The sequence below is a fragment of the Microtus oregoni genome, unplaced genomic scaffold (assembly GCF_018167655.1).
Source record: "Microtus oregoni isolate MIOR12 unplaced genomic scaffold, Mior012 000094F_ref0000399, whole genome shotgun sequence".
Classification (NCBI taxonomy): Eukaryota; Metazoa; Chordata; class Mammalia; order Rodentia; family Cricetidae; genus Microtus; species Microtus oregoni.
In genome coordinates, this window is record NW_024544707.1 from 1907196 (window position 1) to 1928917 (window position 21722).

At 39.0% G+C, this 21722-nt stretch overlaps 1 protein-coding gene across 1 annotated transcript in view; it reads left to right on the forward strand.

Annotated features, from left to right (window-relative positions):
* The window catches only part of LOC121442731 (charged multivesicular body protein 1b-2), a 56866-nt gene extending 38279 nt beyond the window's left edge, over positions 1-18587 (forward strand). Inside the window, exons 6-8 of the mRNA XM_041644331.1 lie at positions 16762-16805; positions 17980-18052; positions 18482-18587. Of these exons, the coding sequence (XP_041500265.1) occupies positions 16762-16805; positions 17980-18052; positions 18482-18526 (162 nt within the window). The 3' untranslated portion in view covers positions 18527-18587. The remainder of the gene's footprint in view (positions 1-16761; positions 16806-17979; positions 18053-18481) is intronic.
* The last annotated feature ends 3135 nt before the right edge of the window (positions 18588-21722 follow it).

The following is a 21722-nucleotide window of genomic DNA, read 5'->3' on the forward strand; positions in this document are numbered from 1 at the left end:
GCAGAATATGGCATTTATGACAATTAAAAGTTTATATCAGAGACTCCCAGATCCTAGCAGTGACCCAAGGTCTCCAAAAGAGTGTATTTCCCACTTTCTCTTCTGTAAGATTCAGTGTGGCTGGCTTTAAGTTGAGATCCATTTGGACTTTAAGATCCATTTGGACTTGAGTTTTGTGCATGGTGATAGATATGGGTCTATTTAATTCTTCTACATGTTGATATCCAGTTATCATTGGATATCAACATGTAGAAGAAGAACCATCAGCACCACTTGTTAAATATGCTTTTTTTTCAATTTGATATTTTTTGCTTCTTTGTCAAAAATCAGGTGTTCGTAGATATGTGTATTGATATCCAAGTCTTCTATTCAGTTCCATTGGTCCTCCTGTCTGTTCTTCTACCAATACCAGGCTGTTTTCAGTACTGTAGCTCTGTAGTAGAGTTTGAAGTCAGGGACTTTGATGCCTTCAGAAGTTCTTTTATTGTACAGGTTTGTTTAGGCTATCCTGGATTTTTTGCTTTTCCATGTGAAGTTGAGTACTGTTCTTTCGAGGTCTGTGAAGAATTTTGCTGGGATTTTGATGGGCATTGTGTTGAATCTGTAGATTGCTTCTGGTAAGATTGCCATTTTTACTATGTTAATACTGCCTACCCAAGAGGATGGGAGATCTTTCCACTTTTTGGTGTCTTCTTCAATTTCTTTCTTCAAAGATTTAAAGTTCTTGTCATTCAAGTCTTCCACTTGTTTGAATAGAGTTACTTATGGTATTTGTGACTATTGTGAAGAGTATCGATTCTCTGATTTCTTCCCAAGCCCTTTTATCATCTTTGTATAGGAGGGCTACTTATTTTTTTTGAGTTAATCTTGTATCCTTGCTACAATTACTGAAAGTGTTTATGAGTTTTAGAACTTCCTTGGTAGAAATTTTGGTGTTGCTTATGTAAACTATCATATTATCAGCAAGCAGTGAGAGTTTGACCTCTTCTTTTCCAATTTGTATTCCCTTGATCTCCTTTTGATGTCTTATTGCTCTAGCTAGGACCTCAAGAACAATATTGAGTAGATATGGAGAGAGTGGACAACCTTGTCTTGTTCCTGATTTTAGTGGAATCACTGGGAGTTTTCTCCATTTAGTTTTATGTTGGCTATTGGCTTGCTGTATATTGACTTTATGTTTAAGTATGTTCCTTGTATCCCTGCTCTCTCCAAAAAGGGATGTTGTATTTTGTCAAAAGCTTTTTCAGCAACTAATGAGATGATCATGTGGTTTTATTTTCCAGTTTGTTTATATGGTGGATTAAGTTGAAAGATTTTTGTATGTTGAATCATTCCTGCATCTCTGGGATGAAACCCATTTTATCATGGTAGATGATGGTTCTGATGTGTTCTTGGATTTGATTTGCCAGTATTTTATTTAGTATTTTTGCATCAATGTTCATGAGTGAGATTGGTCTGTAATTTTCTTTCTTAGTAATGTCTTTCTGTGGTTTTGGTATCAGGGTAATTGTAGCCTAACAAAAAGAGTTTGGCAATGTTCCTTTTGTTTCTATTATGTGGAATAATTTGAGGAGTATTGGTATTAGTTCTTCTTGAAAGTCTGTAAAATTCTGAGCTGAAACCATCTGGTCCTGGGCTTTCTTTGGTCGGGAAACTTTTGATGACTGTTTCTATTTCTTTAGCAGTTATAGGTCTGTTTACTTTGATTATCTGGTCTTGATTTAATTTTGGTAAGTGATATTTATCCAGAAAGTTGTCCATTTCCTTTAAGTTTTCCAATTTTGGGGAGTACAGGTTTTTGAAATATGACCTGATGATTCTTTATATTTCCTCCTTGTCTGTTGTTATGTCCCCCTTTTCATTTCTGATTTTGTAAATTTGGATATTCTTTCTCTGCCTTTTGGTTAGTTTGGATAAAGATTTATCTATTTTCTCGATTTTCTTGAAGAACCAACTCTTTGTCTCATTGATTCTTTTTATTGTTTATTTTGTTTCTATTTTGTTGATATCAGCTCTCAATTTAATTACTTCCTGCCATATATTTCTCTTAGGTGAGTTTGCTTCTTTTTTTTTCTAAAGTTTTCAAATGTTCTGTTAATTCACTAGTGTGGGATTTTTCCAGCTTCTTTATGTAGGCATTTAGTGTTATGAACTTTCCTCTTTCCACTGGTTTTATCGTGTCCTATAAATTTGGGTATGTTGTGTTGTCATTTTCATTGAATTTTAGAAAGTCTTTAATTTCTCCCTTTATTTCTTCCTTGACCCATTGATTTTTCTGGTGAGCATTGTTTAATTTCCATGCTTTTATGGGCTTTCTGGATTTAGTATTTCTGTTGACTTATAGTTTTAAACCATGGTGATTTGATAATATACGTGGGGTTATTCCAGTTTTTTTTTGTATTTTTTGAGGTTTGTTTTGTTACCAAGTATGTGGTCAATTTTTGAGAAGGTTCCATGAGGTGCTGAGAAGAAGGTATATTCTTTTCTGTTTGGATGGACTATTCTATAGACATCTGTTAAGTCCATTTGAGTCATAACATCTGTTAGTTCTCTTATTTCTCTGTTCATTTTTTTCTCTGACATACCTGCCCAGTGGTGATAAGGGAGTGTTGAAGTCTCCCACTATTAGTTTGTGGTGTTTGATGTATGATTTAAGCTTTAGACATGTTTCTTTTACATATAAGGGTGCCCTTGTATTTGGGGCATAGATGTTCAGTATTGAGATTTCTTCTTGATGGATTTTTCCTGTGACTAATATGAAATTACCTTCTTTTGACTGATTTTAGCTTGAAGTCTATTTTGTTAGATATTAGGATAACTACACCTGCTTGTTTCTTAGGTCCATTTGATTGGAATATTTTTTCCCAACCCTTTACTATGAGGTGATGTCTGTCTTTGAGGTTGAGGTGTTGTTTTTTGGTATGCAGAAGAAGGATGGATTCTGCTTTTGTATCCAGTCTGTTAGCCTGTGCCTTTTTATATAGGTTAGTTGAGTTCATTTATATTAAAGAATATTAATGACCAGTGATTGCTATCTCCTGTTAATTTAGTTTTCATTGTTGGTGATATTAATTTGTGTATTTTTTTCTTCTTTGGGATTTGCTACTATGAGACCATCAATTGCCTGTGTTTTTGTTGATGTAGCCAACTTCCTTTGGTTGCAGTTTTCCTTCTAGTATTTTGAGTAGGGCTGGGTTTGTGGCTAGGTATTGGTTAAACCTGGTTTTGTCATGGAATATCTTGTTTTGTCCTTTTGTGATGATTGAAGTTTTGCTGGGTATAGTAGTCTGGGCTGACATCCATGGTCTCTTAATGTCTGCATAACGCTTTGACCACGACCTTCTGCCTTTTATTGTCTCTGATGAAAAGTCGGGTGTAATTCCAATAGGTCTGCCTTTATATGTTACTTGGCCTATTCCTATGTACCTCTTAATATTCTTACTTTATACTGTAGGCTTAGTGTTTTGATTATTATGTGGATAGGGGACTTTTTTTTTTAATTTTGAACCAGTCTATTTGGTGTTCTGTAAGCTTCTTGTATCTTCAGTGGCATATCTTTCATTAGGTTGGGAACATTTTTTCTATCATTTTGTTAAATATATTTTCTGTGCTTTTGAGTTGAACTTCTTTTCCTTCTTCTGTACCTATTATTCTTAGGTTTGGACTTTTCATGGTGTCCCATATTTCCTGGATATTTTGTGTTAAGCTTTTATTAGATTTAATGTTTTCTTTGACTGATGAGTCTATTTGATCTATTATATCTTCAACGCTTGAGATTCTCTCTTCCATCTCTTGTATTCTGCTGTTTATGTGGTTTCTGATCATTTTCTCATGATTTCTGCTTCTATAATTCCCTCAGTTTGTATTTTCTTTATTGTCTCTATTTCAGTATTCAAGTTTTGAATAGTTTCTTTCATATGTTTAATTTCTTTTTCTTGGTTTTCTTTAATTGATTTGCTTATGTCTTCAAATTTTTTGTTTGTCTTTTCCTCCATTTCTTTGAGGGAATTTCTCATTTCCTCAATCTCCTGAAGTTATTTTTTAGGTCATTTTCTTCTGCTTCATCTATATTTGGTTGTTCAAGTCTTGCTGCTGTAGAGTTTTTAGGTTTTACTGGTGTCATGGTTGCTCTTTGTGGTGTTGCATGTGTTCTTACCTTTTCTACTCATCTTTTCCTCTAGTAGGTGAGGTTGGAGCTGTCAGTGATTCTGTTGATTAATGTTCTAAGTGCCAGTGAATCCAAAGCTCAGATGGTTGTTCTTTGTGGTACAGTCAGTACCATGGTTATAATTACCATCATGGTCACTCCTTTGAAGGCGTAAATCACAAACAATCCCACAGCAGTTTGGAATTATGATTAATAAGGTGGTATTTATTTATAGGGGAAAAAAACTTACAGATCACCATCCCAGACAACAGCCCTCTCTGCAATCAGGAAGGAGTCTAGTTGCTGGAAGCGGAGCAGGAAGTAAGAGAGAGCGAGGAGGGAAGACGCCGCTTTTTCAAAGAGAGAGACCATGCCCCAATGGGCTGGTATCTCAGCGGCTATTGGCTGGAGTAGCGGAAGGACCTCCCGCAACACTCCTGGTTCTTGGAGGTCGCTCAGCACTCCTGGGCTTTCCTCAACTCCCTTGGAGTTTGCTGTCTCAGGCCTGCTCTAGCCTAGGTTGCTGGCTCAGACCTGTTTTTGTAAATGGCCCTGGTTTAGATCCATTCTTGCAGAGGTTCCTGGCTTAAGTTTGGTCCTGTAAAGGACTCTGGCTCTGATCTATACCTCACCCCGAGTTCCCGAGATCAGGTGTACCCACACCTGCATAGGACCTGGCTCAGGCTTTCTCCCTCAAAGGTCCTAGACTCACACTAGGACCCACAGAGGTTTCTGGTTCCTGCCTATTCCCAGACCAATGCCCAGACCCACAGAAGTCTTGACTTAGGCCTACGACCTCTGAGGTCCCAGACTCACGCCTGGACCTGCAGAGATCTCTAGTTCCTGCCTACTCCCTTGGAGATTCCAGATTCACGCCCAGACCCGCAGGGGTCTTGGCTCAGACCTAGTTCCTTGGATGTCTGAAACTCACATCCAGACCCACAGTCCTGGCTTAGATCTACCCTCTTGAAGGTCCCAGATTTACATCCAGACCCACAGTGGTCTCTTGCTCTGGCTTACTTGCTCAGCGGTTGCTCTCCAGTATCTGCTCCTGTAGAGTTCGTTGTCTCAGGTCTTCTCTGGCCCAGGTTGGTGGCTCAGTCCTGCATTGGCAAATGTCCCTGGATTGGATCTGCTCCCCCTCCCATGTATCTGAGTTTCTCATGTCCACGCCGTCCTAGGGCCTATGTAGCTGTTTCAGTCTTGCTTTCCGTGGAGCTCACCACCTCAGGCCTGCTCTGGCTTAGGTTGCTGTCCCAGTCCTGTTTCTGCAAATGACCCTGGTCTGAATCTGCTCCTGCTCTCATGGAGTTCACTGTCCAAGGCCTGCTTTGGCCCAGGTCACTGGTTCAGTCCCATTCCTGTGTTTGGACTTTCTTTAGTGCTTCTATTTCTACTTTCATGTATTGAACTCTATCATTTCAGTTGACTTTTTGTTTGTGTTTTCACAGACTTCATTAAAGACTTCATTTATATCTTCTTTAAGGACCTTGAGCATATTCATAATAGCTATTTTGAAGTTCTTGTCTTCTGTTTGCATTTCTCAGGGCCTGATGTAGTTATGTGCTAAATATTATGCTTTCATGTAAGTGCCTATGCATTTGCAATTGGAATTATTGGGATTCTAGGTTTGATATTTGGTCCCAGTTGGGTGGGTGTTTCATTCCTTGGTTTCTCTTTCTGTCTCTGGATCTTCGGGAAGTGTGCTGGCTCTGTGTTTCCTGGAGGGGAGTGCTTCTGCATGTTGGTGGCTTGTAGAGAGGAATAGATGTGGACCAGGAGAAAAGGCTGAGAGAGGCTTCAAAAAAGAGCTAAGGGGATCCTACTCACACCTAGTGATGTGCTTCACAGGGACTTGGAGGTGTGGTGGGAAGGGGGTTACAGGAAGGCTTAGAATTATCTAGAAAGGTAGGGATGAAAGGCGAAGGAGTGCCCTGGGTCTGAACCAGGTGTTGCAGTATAACGCGAATTAAGCTGAGGTAGGAGAGGCGTATGGAATCAAGCTGTTTGTTACAGGACTGAGGGTGGGAATGGAGAGATCATAATGGAAGACAGGAAGGGTAGTGTGGTTTACCCACCTGAGTTCCTGCTAGGTGTGGCCACTGGGGATTCTGTATAGAAAGTGTTTTTAGGATTGGGGCCTGACAGGAAAGAAAGGGGATAGACTACAAGTAGGGTTGAGAGAGTCAGCAGGAAGAAAGAAAGATGGGTCTGCTGCAAGCTTAGGTGGAGTCTCCAGGGAAGGAAGACAGAGAGGACAAGACCCTGTGAGCAGTCTGTTACAAGGGCTGGTGATGTGCCTGGGGAAATTGCAATGTTGGACGGGAAGGAAAGTGAAGGTGGCCTTCCTGTATTTGTTTTCTTTATGATAGTCATTCTCATGCAGTCAGTGCTAGGGTGTCTTTTCATACATTTTTGGCCATATGTACTTCTTTTCAAAACTCTGTGTTCACTTTATTTATTTTGACTGCTTAAGATTTTAAGTTTATATTAATTACCTCTTTGAAACACAGCTGGCAAAAATTCCCTCCCATCTTCAGGTTATCTTTACCATTTCCTCCTTCAGAAATGTCATGTCTATTCCTATTACTGGGAGTTCTTTATATTTTCCTTTTCAGTTTCAAGATTCACATTAAGGTAGTTAATTCATTCTGATTTTATTTTTATGTAGGATGAGAAATGGGAGTCTAGTTTTATTCTTTTAAATGTGGATATCCAGTTTTCCCAGATTTCTCAGCAAAATTTATTGAAATATCTCTTTTAATTTATGGTTTTAGACCTAGACAATCAGATGACTTAAGTGGTGACATAAGTGGTGATTTTTTTTTTCATTTCCTTTATTCTTTTGTCTTCTCCAACTTTTCATTCTTCTTCAGCCTCCTTTCAGGAGCTTCTCCTCCCACACCACCTCCATTCCCTGAAGGGAGGATTTTGGTGTATACCCTTCCATCCCTTTCTCCTCAGACTTACCCTTTGTCCTCTTGCCTCCCACCCCACCTTCATTCCCTTGGGGCTCCACCACTTGTTGCAGGACCCAGGATCTCCTTAGCTCTTTCCCACTGTTCCTTCCAGCCTTACCTTCTATCCCATCTCCATTTCTTTATGTCACCTGCCAAGCCACAGGCACACTTTCTACTCAGACACACAGAGCTGAAACACAGGCAATTTGTATTATCCTCTTCTGATTTCCCTAGAATTATTGTTCATCCTAAAGCAGCCTGCAGAGACCCTCCCCACCTAGCTTCACTCCCTGAGAACAACACTTCTTCATGCGGCCCCTGATTCCCCTAGCTCTTTCCAGCTACTTTTCTCAGTCTTTTCTCCTAGCCTGCCTTCATTCCTTTGAGTTACCCTCTAACCCATTAAACTTCTTTTCTATCAGGAACCCCAAATCCACTGCACATAGCTAGGACCTAGAATAGGCAACAGCAACCAAATAACAGAACATCCACACAACAAAGAGGAGACCAGTTATCTACTCCAAACACTTCAGATATCATATAACTCTAGATGCCTAGATCCTAGTGCATATCACAAATATGAACAGTAGGACATTTCTCCACCAGAAGCCAGCAACCCTATTGCAATATGCCCTGAGAAAAGCTATTTAGTTGAAGCACAGGCAAGGACTTCAAAATCATAACAATGAATATGTTCAAGGATCTTAGAGTTTGAATAAATGCCTTTATGAAAATGCAAATAGTTGAATGAAAAAATTTTAAGACATGAAAGTACAATTTAACAAAGAAATAGAAACACTAAAGAAACCAAAACTGAAATAAAACCCAGAGTGGAAATTTAAAAATGTAGACTGTAAAACAAAAATCTCAGCAGAAAGCCTTCTCAACATATATATTACAAGACATATCAGAGAGAATTTCAGTTCTTGAAGACTGTAAACAGGCACAAAAATCTACTAAACAAAGCTACTCCATGAAAAGAAAAGCAGTTTATTGGGGCAGACTGCCAGGCTGTATCAAGTAGCACAGTACAGCACCCAGCCACAAAAGCTTATTGAGTTTTATATGGGTAGATAACAGGGGAAACAGTTTGGGGGCCAGAACAGCCAGTTAGTGAGTATAGGAACTGTTTTAGAAAGATGAGGCCCTAACAATTGCCGTTAGGAAAGATCAGGCAACTTTTAAAGGCCTCTGAGATATATTTAAGGTTTCTGTTTTCTAGCAAAATCTAGGTGACATGGTGGTCCAGCCTTCATCTTAAAACATTATCCCCAGGACTGCCATTTGGGGCCAGTTTTGTGACCTAACAAAGATAAAAAGTAGAAGAAATGGATAGTTGAGTTAAAGTGATAAATCATTTCTGTTGGTCTGTGTGCTGTGCTGTTTTGTTAATATGGATGTTTGATACACTGTGAAATCAGTTGCTTTATCTAGTCAGGGTCTTGTGTACATCTAAATCCCCCATTTAGTATATATTGACATAGATTAATATAGCCTTTGTTGCATTGGTATATATTCCTTTTATTCCTAGTATCCGTAGAATTTTTGTCATGAAGTGATGTTGAACTTTGTCAAGGCATTTTCTGTATCTGTTTAGGTTATCATCTAATTTCTAGTCCTTAATTTGTGTGCTATGTTACATTTGTTGATTTGTTGTATATGTTGAGCTATTCTTGGTATCTCTGGAATGAAACTCACTTATTAAGGTATACAGTCTTTTTAATACATCACTTAATTTCAGGAGCCATTGGTGGCCAGCCACATTTAGCTTTCTGAGTATGTGTCCTTAATATGTTCTTACTCACCCAAGAGATTCCTTGAGACTTTTCATCCTGGGGTAGCTAATGTGTAGACCATAAGTTGGTCCCCAAGTCCACAGAAAGTGGGAAAAACAAACAGCACAGAAATCTATACTGGATGGGAATTGCTCAGGGAACCTGGTACTTTACTTGAATGTCTCGGTGTTTCATATCCCACTCAGGGACTAACTATCCTGTGAAAGATGAAAGAGGAAATACAGGAATTCACTGGACTTGCCCTCAGAGCTCTGGCTCCTGTTTGTCAGCAAATAACACAATGGGGAAGCAGCTCCCAAGTCCCTCCACCATGGACTCAGGCCTATCAGTGTCTACTGTGACCTTAACTTGAAGGAATTTACACCAGTAAAGGTGGCTCTGAAGCCACCATAGGCCATACCTTCTACTGCCTAAATGTGATGCAGAGTGTTTGTAGGATTCGTGAATTGTGGTTGTCCTTTGTTTTCAAGTCTCCGTAGAATAGTTCAGTATCAAACAATAGCCCTTTATATAATTTTTGGAGAGGCCTCCTTACTGTTTTTCACAGTACCTGTGCTAATTTACATTCTCACTAACAGTTGTTCAAGGCGTCCATTTCTTCAACCACAACAACGTTTGAATTCTTTTTTTGATACGAGCCATTCTTACGGGTTGTGATGATACCTCATTCTGATTTTGATTTGCTTTTACCCTGGTTGGTGACATTGAGCATTTTTCAAATGTCTATTGGAGATTTGTATGTCTTCTATTGAGGTATGCCTATTTAGATCTATTGCCCATTTTATTTGGTCTATTTAGGATTATTTGTTTTTGTTTTTTTTTTTTGTAGCTCCTGGTATATTCTAGTATGGATGAGCATCTAACAATGTTTTCGCCTAGTCTCCTGTTTCTTCACTCTGCCAGTTGTTTCCTGTATAGATGTTTTCAGTATGATGGAAAGTATTTCTCCTGTGTTTTTAAATACTCTCACAGCTTCATGTCTTATATTTATGTTTTTCCCACTTTGAGTTGACTTTCATATAGCATGAAAGAAGGTCAAGTTTCTGTATTTTGAATGCAGCTTTCTTAGCATCATGTTTTGAAGTGACTGATATTTTTCCAGTGTACAATTCCAGTGCCTTTGTCAAAAAATATTTTTAATGTAGTAGTTGCTTATAAAACGAGGTTCTTCTTATTGGAGTTTCTGTCCTTCCCAGTTGCCACAGCCAAAAAATCCCAAAGAAAATACACAGAAGTCTACATTAATCATAAGCTGATTGGCCCATTAGCTCAGGCTTTGTATTAGTTCTTGTCACTTATATTAACCCATTATTCTTATCTATGTTAGCCACATGGCTTGGCACCTTTCTCATCAGGGCAGGTTACATCTTGCTTCTTCAGTGGATGGGCCAGGACTGCTCCAAGAGCTTCCTTCTTCCCAAAATACTCCTGTTCTCATTGTCCCACCTCTACTTCCTGTCTGGTTTTCCCACCTATACTTCCTGCCAGTCTACCGATCAATCAGCATTTATTTAAAATATAATTGACAGAATATAGAATTGTCCTGTACCAATTGCTTAAGTTCAGTTCTATTGGTCTTGGTGTCTTTCTTTTTGGCCAGTACCTTAATGCTACTTTAGTTACTAGATTTCAGATGTATGTCTTGGAAGATGCTGTTATCCTTCCAGCTTTGATCTTTTATGTCTCACTTCTTTGACTATATGCATTGATTTGTATATTCATATAGATTTCAGGATCCTTTGCCTGGTTCTATGAATGTAGCCATTACAATTTTGATGAGGATTGCTATACAATGCCTATGCCTCCTCCTCTATGTAAGATCTTTCTCCATATTTTTTTAGCTATTTTAAATATAATATGTATAGAATTGCAAATAAATCATCCAGCAATGGTTTTTTAAGTTTCCCTGGACCTAGGGAGATGGCTCTGTGGGTAAAAGCACCTGTCATGCAAGCACAAGGACTTGAATTCAAGTCTCCTGAACCAGTGTAAATAGATATGGCAGAAGCATTGTGTAACCCCAGTGTTGCAGTAGACAGAGTCAGGAAAGATGCCTGGGGCTTACTGACCTCCAGTCTAAGTCCAGGTTCGATGAGAAGCCCTGTGTCCAGTGAAGACGGTGGAGAGACATACCACAGGGCACCTGATGGCCTCCTCTGCCCTCTCGTATGCAACTACACGTGTCCCCCCATGTGTCCTCACAAAGCAAAGTTACACATTTACATAGGCAACACAAATGCTTTTCTTCTTTTATCTCCTCCCTACCCTCTCCTAGACCTAATGTGTTTCTTATCAACAGCTCAGTAGTGTATACAATAATATGAGCAGGTGTTAACTTCTTGGACAGAGTGTTACACCTAGCCTGTTAGGTGTCTTGAGGAAGGAGAGAGACAACACCTATGGGATCCAAAGATTTTATTGAATCACCACATAAGTGGGACACTGATCAATCAGGGCTGCAGGATAAGGACTCAGGAGCTTTGTTTCTCCTGACAGCACCAAGCTAGGGCAAAAATGGGGTTTATGAGCACAAAAATCACAAACATTTGGTGCCAGGCTATGGTTACAATTTCCACCAATCTGGAATTAGAGACAAGGGGCTTCCTTGAGTGTCCCATCGTTGTCAACCAATATACAATGCAAGTCTTTAAGTTCAACCAATCAGATTCATTTGTTACTTTTGTGTTAGGAACAGCCTTAAAAAATTAATTATGCATAATTACGATTTCTGTGGTTTAGGGAAGAGGTGGATCAGCCATTGCAAAGTTCTTAGCTCCGCTCTGTGGTAATAGGAGCGGCAGGGCTTCATCCCCCGCACCCGGCCGCCCACATGGCTAGCTCTAGCTCATGCCCAGAAATAATTACACGGAAACTGTATTCTTTTAAACACCGCTTGGACCATTATATCTAGCCTTTTCTCGGCTAACTCTTGCACCTGGACTAGCCCATTTCTTATAATCTGTGTAGCCCACGAGCTGGCTTACCAGAAATGATCTTAACCTGCATCTGCCTGGAGTGGAAGAATCATGGCGACTCCTCGACTCAGCTTCTTTCTACCAGCATCCTGTTCTGTTTACTTCACCCACCTATGTTTTAACCTATGAGGTGAGGGCAGGGCAGTTTCTTTATTGCTTAACCAATGAAATCAACAGATTGATATATGACACTCCCACATCACTTCCCCTTTTTCTGTTTAAACAAAAAAAGGAAGGCTTTAACTTTAACATAGCAAAATTACATATAGCAAAACAGTTATCAAGCAAGAATTACAGTTACAATATTTATATCTATTTTATCTTTTATCATAACTAAGGAAAACTATAACTATCTATTCATTCTTCAACTCCATCAAAGATTCCAGAAGGATATAATACTACCTAAGTAAACAAGAAATAAGAAAACTCTACAAATAACAGAGACATCTCGCTGCCTGGACAGTCACCCAAAGTTCTTTTGTACCGTTGGGGCATCCATCTTCAGCCTTCAGGCCCATAGTATCCAGCAGACATTTTCATCAAGCAGGAAATTCCAAAGACAGTTCAGTCACTTTCTGCTGTATCCTGCAGAATGTCTCGCAGACTCTTTCATGAGTCAGGAACCCCGAAAGACCATCTCACCTTTAGGCAAGTTCAGCAGTCCTCTCTCTGGGGGTTCTCTTTGTCCAGTTTATGCAACAGTCCAGGCAAGAACAGTTTCTTGCCCAAATGGCTATCAAACTCCATAAGGATCCTCTTTGATGCCCATCTTCCTCTCGACGTAGATTGGTGCCTCCAGGAGCAGATATGTCTCATTGTCATGAAAAGTCCTAAGTTATTGAAATATTTTAAATGCCATATTCTGTAGCCTTTGAGAGATATGAAGAATGCCTATCTGAAATATATCTCTATATATCTAGAAAATCTAAGTAACATGACTACAAGCTTTACTATCATTGATGATTATCCATTAGCAACCTATATTTCTTATTATACATTACATTTTAAAAGAACTACACAATCACAATACCTTAATCAATATCAGAAATACATATACATATAACAAAATTGACCTTAAAATCCACACAAATGCAAATTATTCATACCTATATTATTTCCCCCTTTAAATGTAAAAGAACATTTATAAACAATATTTTGGGAACATGGGCACAGTTTTTTCTCTCCAAACTGCTTCCTGCTGAATGGGGGCACTGTTAATCAGATCATTTAGGGTGTAACCTGTGTACCAGGTTTATGTCAGTTGGCAGATGAGTGAAGTAATTTTTTGAGGGTGTTCATAGGAACTTTTCGGGAGGTCGTGGTCTATCATACCATATCGGGATAGATGCAATCCACAGGGTCTGGTCCTCTGTGAAAACAAAAGAAGACACTCTCCAAAGCATCATATCCTTAGACCCAAATTTTGAAATCGTAATACCCTTATATCCATTCTGGTTTAGCTTGGCAGCCCATGTAATGAAATGTCTCTCTGTACTTAGCTCCTTTACAGTCAAAAATTTAAAAGAAAACACAATGTACATAATCCTGACTCTGTGAATTTTCCATTTTTACATGACTTATTTTTCTTTATTTCTTTTAATCTCTTAACTAACTGTACTCTGTCTCTTTAAAGACTTTACCTTTTTTTAAAAACCATTAACTTTATTCTCTATATTCTTTTTCTTCTCTCTCTCAAGCCTACATACATTCATCCAACAGTGTAGTCTTTTATGTTTGAATCTGTCCTATTGTGAATCTGCAATTTTTTACTATCCAGGAGCACTTTTGATTTGCGCCTTTAAATCATTAGGCGCTTAAGAATCTAAGCTGTGACATTCCTAGGTCAAAAACTGGTACTGCCTGCTGGCCCCGCCCAGTCCAACATGGCGGAGCCACTTGTGCCTCTGATCCTTGCACATTGCACCACTAGCATGGCAGAGCTGCTTGTGCCTCTGAGCTGCGGCACGCAATGTCCCCCTTTTAGGCACACAGCAGTCTAGTTGCCATCAAACAAATCGTAGCACTTTACTCCAAATGCTCCATTCAAAAGCTCTGTCTCCTGCAGGAACCAGACAGAGATTGCGATGGTGGCACAGCCCAGAAAGCCAGCATTTTAAAACAGCCAGTTTTTTTTCCTGCTGCTGAGTCAGGAAAATTTCAAAATGGAGGACATACCATTTTGTGCTAGCTCTGGGGCCACCAGGTAGGAGTGGCACTCAGCACTTTAATTCTGAGACTTAGCGTGCAGCACAGAAATTCTTTTCATCCAAGTTACAGCCAAATCTGACAGGCAGAGCACTGCGCAGTCTGAAAACACGCCATGCCCTTCCACCTGCCTAAGCCTGATTCGGCTGTCTGCCCAGGTGCAGGCAGGGAGTGCTGAGCCATAGGCACAGGCTCAGAGCACTCTCCTTCCGATCCCAAGTGGGAACACCAACATCCAGTCCCATAAAATCCATTGAAATGCTTTAAAGCCAGAGTTCACGCTGACAGAACAGCCCCAAGAAGCCGGGCTTTAAAATGATGCAGCGTTTTTTCTGCTGCTGATGCGGAATCAGGAAATCTCTCTACAGCTAGTCACCAACTAACAGCCAAAAGCTGTGTTAAAGTCTGTTTTTTTTTTCTGATTAAAATTAAGCTCTCTCAGGTTTTACGTGAAGTTCTTTACCACGCTGGGCGCCACTCTGTTGTAATAGGAACGGTGGGGCTGCATCCCTGGCACCCGGCCACCCACATGGCTAGCTCTAGCTCATGCCCAGAAATAATTACACGGAAACTGTATTCTTTTAAACACAGCTTGGCCCATTATATCTAGCCTTTTCTCGGCTAACTCTCACACCTGGACTAGCCCATTTCTTATAATCTGTGTAGCCCATGAGCTGGCTTACCAGGAATGATGTTAACCTGCTTCTGCCTGGAGTGGGAGAATCATGGCGACTCCTCGACTCAGCTTCTTTCTCCCAGCATCCTGTTCTGTTTACTTACCCACCTATGTTTTAACCTATGAGGGCCAGGCAGTTTCTTTATTGCTTAACCAATGAAATAAACAGATTGGTATTTGACACTCCCACATCACCCCTAGGGCTTGGGAACCTGAACTTTACTTCACCCTGCAGGTAATTTGAAGTAAAGTGGCAGTACTCAAATCAAGGTCCTTTGCCTGCTCCCTTCAATAGCTGGGTAAATGGAAATATACATACCCTATAATCCAGGAGTTCCACCTTCAAGTTCATGCACCAAGAATTTCCTGGCATGTGAACAAAGATGCGCACGCACACACACACACACACACACACACACACACACACACACACGAATATTTGACCATTGCCTGTGATAGAAATTAATAAAAAAGTAAATGTCCAGAAATTGAGTATATTTGCTAAATTTAATGTATTTAGATTTTGCAAGTGTCCAGAAAAGAGTTACATTGGATGAACTAAATATATAGATAGCAAAAATTTAAATCTTACAAGATTAAGGAAGGTAAGCTGTAGAATAATACAATACAATATTTAAATTTCAGGACACAGTAATACTTTACAGATGGAGTTTTTAAAAGACAGAGATTGTTTTTGTATTATTTTTTGAAACTTTTCTATATTTGGAAACATTTCTGTAGTAGTTGAAAGAATAAGAGGAAGGAAAGTCCCAACAGGAATATTTATCTTTTGCTTTAAACTGTGTCCACATTTTAGAATTTCTTCTTGCATATTCAAAATATTTTTAATAACTATGTTAAAATGAGAAGAGGTTTCTGATTAAGCATACTGTATTTCCTGAGAACTCCTCAACCACAGTAAATGTTTTACAATCGGACTGGCTTTGATGGTGTGTACTCGTAAGCCCAGTGCTTGGAAGCTGGAAACCAGTGAGCTTCGAGTTTCAGGAATTACAGACCACGCTAAGTTACATAGTGAAATCCCTATCTCACGAAAGCAACAGCAACAACAAAATAACCAGAAATCCCTATGTGATTAGCTCCACTATCTCTATTAGACATCAAAACCCAATGATGCTCAGATTCCCTGTTTGTAGTTCTGTTGTCTATATGTAGAATATGTAGATCTCATATTATTTAAATCACCTCTTGATTACATGTAATGTCTAGCACAATGTAAGTTCTAAGTAAACAGCTTTCTGGGTTGTTGGAATGATAACAAGATGAAAAGTCAGTTTCTACTCAGAATGCTTTTGTTCTACAATTAATTAAGCCCATAATTGAACCCTCATAGGGTTCTGTGCCATAGGTACAGACTTTAGGTATATTTTGTCTACTGATATTTCTTTCTGAAAAGTAATTTTAATGTCTTATTTGTGGTTTTGCAGAATAATAAATCTAAGCTAAATTTAAATCTATTACACATAACTAAAATGGATTATTATTGGGATTTCTAAGTTTGATCACTCCCTTAGAGTGTTATATTACTCAGATGTGAATTATATATGAATCTGTCTGCCAATATTGTTCAGACAAGTTAAAATGCTTAAAGTTTAGAATGTGGCTCTCTGAGATGGTTCAGCGCCCTCTTGTGGCAGGAAAGTATTTTTCAAAGGTTTGTTTTAAAAGTTTTGCAGAACAGTGAGTTGGGCTTTTTTCCAAAATATTTGTTAATTTTCCCTTTAATTATGTTTGTAGTTGTGTACCAGTGAATACGTGTGTCTGTGGAAGACAGAGGTAGTATACCGCCCCCCCCCCGTTTTGGGAATTAAAGAGAGACGTGAGCCTCTGGACATGGCTACTAGAAACTGAACTGCTGAGCCATCTCTGTAGCTCCTATTTTAAAAATTGTAGGTCAGTTTCCAAAGCCAAACTACACACACCCAAAACCCACCCAAAAGGTAATAAGACAATAATATGAATTCATTTTTTTTTATTTCAGAACCAAGTGGATATGCTGCTTCAGGAAATGGCAGATGAAGCTGGGTAAGGTGTTGTTAGTCTAGTGCTTTTGAATAATCTTGATTTAATAGAGGGTCTAAAATTTGATGAAACAATGTTAGAGTGTGGCTAAGTGTTTTTGCCTAATATATGTGAGGTCCTGGACTGGAGCATAGTACTACTAAGCACTACTATGGATTGAAAATTTTGTCTTTAAAACCTTCCTGTAGCAGTAAACAAACAAATCTCTTTCACTTGGGTGATGTGAACTTGGGGAGCTGCATTAAATATTTTAAACCTCAGCTGTGTAGTTGGTTGAAATCCTTGGTTCCTCAAGGACCTCTGAATCAACTGAACAGGGCCTGTATAACCTCACAGAGACTGAAACAGCAACGACACAGCCTACACAGGTCTCTAACAGGTCCTCTGTGTATATATTATAGCTCTCAGCTAAGTGTCTTTATGGGACTCCTGGGTGTGTGAACGAGCTCTGATCTTTGCACCTTCTCTTAGGGCTCTTTTTCTTCTGTTGGAAGCCTATTCTTTTCTAATGAGAGACAGAAAAGGAAGGGATGCAGAGGAGAGGGGAGGTGGGAAGGAGAGAGGAACTGGGAGGAGTGGACCATGCGGAAACTACAATCAAAGTATATTATATGAGAAAATCTATTTTTAATAAGTGAAAAGTTATACCTAACATTTAAAGCATAAAAAACTAAATCTAAAATAAATAAAATGAAAAAATCTTTAAAAATTTTAATTCAAAGAAGAAGAAAGAAAATCCTGGTTCCTACTAAAAGAATTTAGGAACTGAATCTGGGTGTTAAGGCTACATTTATCTTTGAATTTTTTGACAGTTTATTAATTTGCCTTCACAGTAAAGGAGACAAATAATATCCAGAAAATAGAGTACAACAGATGATGATTATTTTGCTCTTTTGTTTAGTGCATTAGATTATGTCTCAGTCTTTAGTCAGCTTTTCTATTCCAATATTATACCACCTCTATTGATCACTATTTGAACTCAAGAAAAATACTTTAAAATCATCATTAAAGTATCCAAAGGTGTTCTGAAGACATTCAAGTTCTATTTACATGTAAACACAATTTTTATTTAAAGTGATAAAAGGATATAGTAGCCAAATTTGCAGTACCTATTTGATTATTATAAAATGTCTATATTAACATCATTTGATATGATTATTTGTAAATTCATCTTTAGCCTTGATCTCAATATGGAGCTCCCACAGGGGCAGACAGGCTCTGTTGGTGCAAGTGTTGCTTCTACGGAGCAGGTAGAGGTTGAATTTTTTTATTAATATACTTATTCATATTTAAATTAAAAATTTGGGAAATGTATGATTTATAAGATATGTATATATTTGTATATAAGGAAATATATATTCACTTTTTATAAAGAGTATTTTTCTACTATGACACATCATTAAAATGAACAAAACCGGAACAGCCAATAGCTGTGTAATAGTGGGCGTTTTCAATTTGCATGCACATTTTATTTTGTAGACTGTTTTGATAATCTTTATAGTTGCTGTTCTAAGTTTTTAAGTTTCTTTTTAGCTGTTTAAGAAAACTAAATGCCTAATGTTTATATAAATTTTATAAACAAGATTTTAAATTGTATTTAAAATGTTAAGGGGATTACACGTTTTAATGGTTCATATTTGTTACAGCCTTCGATGATTTGTAAATTTGGCTTTCTCTAGGATGAACTGTCACAGAGGCTTGCTCGTCTTCGTGATCAAGTGTAACTTAAATAACTGGTGCTTCTGTTTCCTCCACGTGTGTCTGAAACAGCCTCTGTGTTTGTATATAAAGTTGCACTCTAGTGAGAAAAACATTATACATGCCAGAATGTTTGAACATTATTTATATATGATGCTTTATTTTGCCTTGTGTAATTTGCAGTGCATTAAGAAATTCCAGGGAATTTCCACATTGGCAGATTTTATAATTCGGAATATTATTTGTAAAGGTGTAAGGGACATATTTTTGTAGATGTCTTTGACAAAGCTAGCATTAATTTTCTTTATATTATATGTCTTCCTCAAATAGTAGAGAAAACATCTAGCACCTACTAACTAAAGTAATTTTGTCAGAATAAAGGCTTTGTTTTTAGGGAATTTTCAGTCATTGTGATGAAATGTGATGTTGTAAAAATAAAAACAAGGAAAGCATGTTTATTTAATATGTTTACATAGCCCCAAGCGTCACAAAATAGGCTGTATCATTTTCTATAGGACTTTTAAAAATTATTTTTATTTTGTATGTGATTGTTTTGCCTGCATGTATAACTGTAATAATACTTGTGTGCCTGGTGCCCACAGAGGCCAGAAGAGGACATTGAATCCCCTGGAACTGGAGTTACAGACAGTTGTGAGCCAACATGTGGAAGCTGGGAACTGAACCCAGCCCTTCCAGAAGAATAGCCAGTGCTCTTAACTCTTGGGCCATATACCCAGCCCATTTTGTTTAGTTTTGTTGTAGGATTGTTTTTAAAGTCAGAGTGGGAATATGTAATGCAGAGTAGTCTCAGACTCAGTGATCCTTCAGCCGTGGTCTCTTGGTGTATGCTATCACACCCAGCTCATTTGCTATGATTCATGGGTTTTTCACTATGTGCTTTAGTTATTTTTCTATTGCTTTGATAAAATACCATCTCCCAAAAATGACTTACGGATGCAAGGAGTTATTTTACTTTAGGATTCCAGAGGGATGCAGGTTCATCATAGAGGGGAGGCATGGCAGCAGGAACAGGACGCTGAGCTGTCACATCTTCACTGGTAAATACAAAGCAGAGCAAACAGACTGGAAATGGGACAGGGCTATAAGCTCTCAAAACCCACCCCAGTGCCATATTTTGTTCAGCAAATTCTCACATTAGCATAACTTCCCCCAACCTCACCACTAACTGAGAAACAAGTATTCAGATGCATGGACTTGTGGACAAGATTTCTCATTCACACCACCACAATCCTCTCCCTGGCTCCCATAGGCCTGTGGCCATATCATAATGTTAAATATGTTTATTTCAACTTTAAAGGTGACCATAGTCTTTCTCAGTATGAACACCATTTCAAATTTCAAAGTCCAACATCTCTTGTGAGACTCAAGGCAATCCCTTAACTCTAGCCACCTATAAATCTAAAAGCAATTAGCAGACTTCTAACATTTAATGGCACAAAATAAACATCATTTTAAAGGGGAGGAATAAGAGCATAGTGAGGAAGTAGTGGACTGCAGAAAGACTGAAACTTAGCAGGGCAAACAAGCAAAACCTGTAGCTCCCTGTCTAATGTCTAGATCTATAGGAAGTTAATGCTTACCAGGCTAAAAGGAGCCAACCTGGAGTCTGCCTGGTGCTGTCAGAGGTCCTGATCATGCCTGGCCAATGAGGGGTGGCCCTACATTGTCAATGGATCGGAATGCCTGTGTGCTAGGAGGGTATATAAGGTTCTCCCCATTGCTACATAAACAAGTCTGCTGTGTCCCTTTCACCGGACTCCTTGAGTCTGTTGTTGACATCGAGCCGTCTTGCCCTCTCCCCTGAGGAAGACATTAGGTCTCAGCAACATGGGACTTTACTTTCAAAGACTTAGATGGCTTAACCTCCGAGCTGTGCTGCATTCAACGACAGCGTGCTCTCTAGTTCCAATTTCTGTATTAGTTACTTTTCCCGTTCTGTGATTAAGCACCATGGCCAGCAGCAATTTATAAAGAGTTTATTTTGGTTTACCATTCCAGAGAGATAAGAAAGAGTCCATCAAGGCAGGGGGAGGCTTGGAAGCAAGAGCAGGAAGCTGAGAGATCACATCTTGCATGACAAACATGAAGCACACCCAGCAAAATGAAAGTGGGACTAGGCTATACACTCCCAATACCTGTCCCTGGTGACGTAATTCCTCCAGCAAAGTTGTACAGTGACCTGTACAATAACCTTTCCAAACAGCACCACCAACTGGTGATCATAGTTTCAAATATGGGGGACCTTTCTCATTCAAACCACCACATTATGTAAGGAGAAACACGGTTAGTGTTTACTTTGTTTTTGTCAGCTGTTAAGTTTAAATTATTACAGTTTTATCCACCAGTAGTTTAAGTCATCATCCACCAATGATGACTATTGGTTAAACTGTGTTTTTCCATAGCTTTTGGAGCCTGTTGTGGAACTAGCTCTTTAGACCAGGCTAGCCTAGAACTCACAGCGATCCGCCTGCCTCTGCCTCCCAAGTGCTGGGATTAAAGGCATGTGCTACCACCACCTGGCTATTCATTCAAGTTTTGAGACCTTTTCATTGACAATTTGTTACATTACTAGGAAAATTCTGCAAAACTAATCTGAAGAAATGAAGGCATGTTCCTTTTTGAATTTCCTGTTTGCAACATATTATTGTTACAGTCCCCAAGAAGCTCTTTTTTTTCTGGAAATTCCTAGGTGATTGGCCATGCCAAAGTGAAGTTGAATGTCTCCTTAGCCACCAGCTATCAGAAAGTCATGGAAGTAGACAGTGACCACGAACATTGTACTTTTTCTGAGAAGTACTTGGCCACAGATGTCGCTGCTGATGCTCTGGGTGAAGAAGAGTGGAGAGGTTATGTAGTCTGGATCTGTGATGAGAAGAACAAACAAGGTTTTCCAATGAAGCCAGGCATCTTGACCTTTGCCAGAGTGCACTTGCTGTTGAGGAAAGGTTATTCTTGTTGTAGCGAGGACGAATTAGAGAAAAAAGCACAAATCTGTTCAGGGATGCATTATACGTTGTTGTGGGATATTTTGATCACACTCTTTACACTCCTGGGACTGACAATAACGTTTACCTTGAATTGGAGGGCAGATCTAGCTGCTAGCTAACCAAATTATCTATAGAGATTTTTGGAGGAAAGAGGACATATGGAGAGACACAGAAAGTGGTAGGGAGAGGCTTAGATTCAAAGATCCTTTTGGAT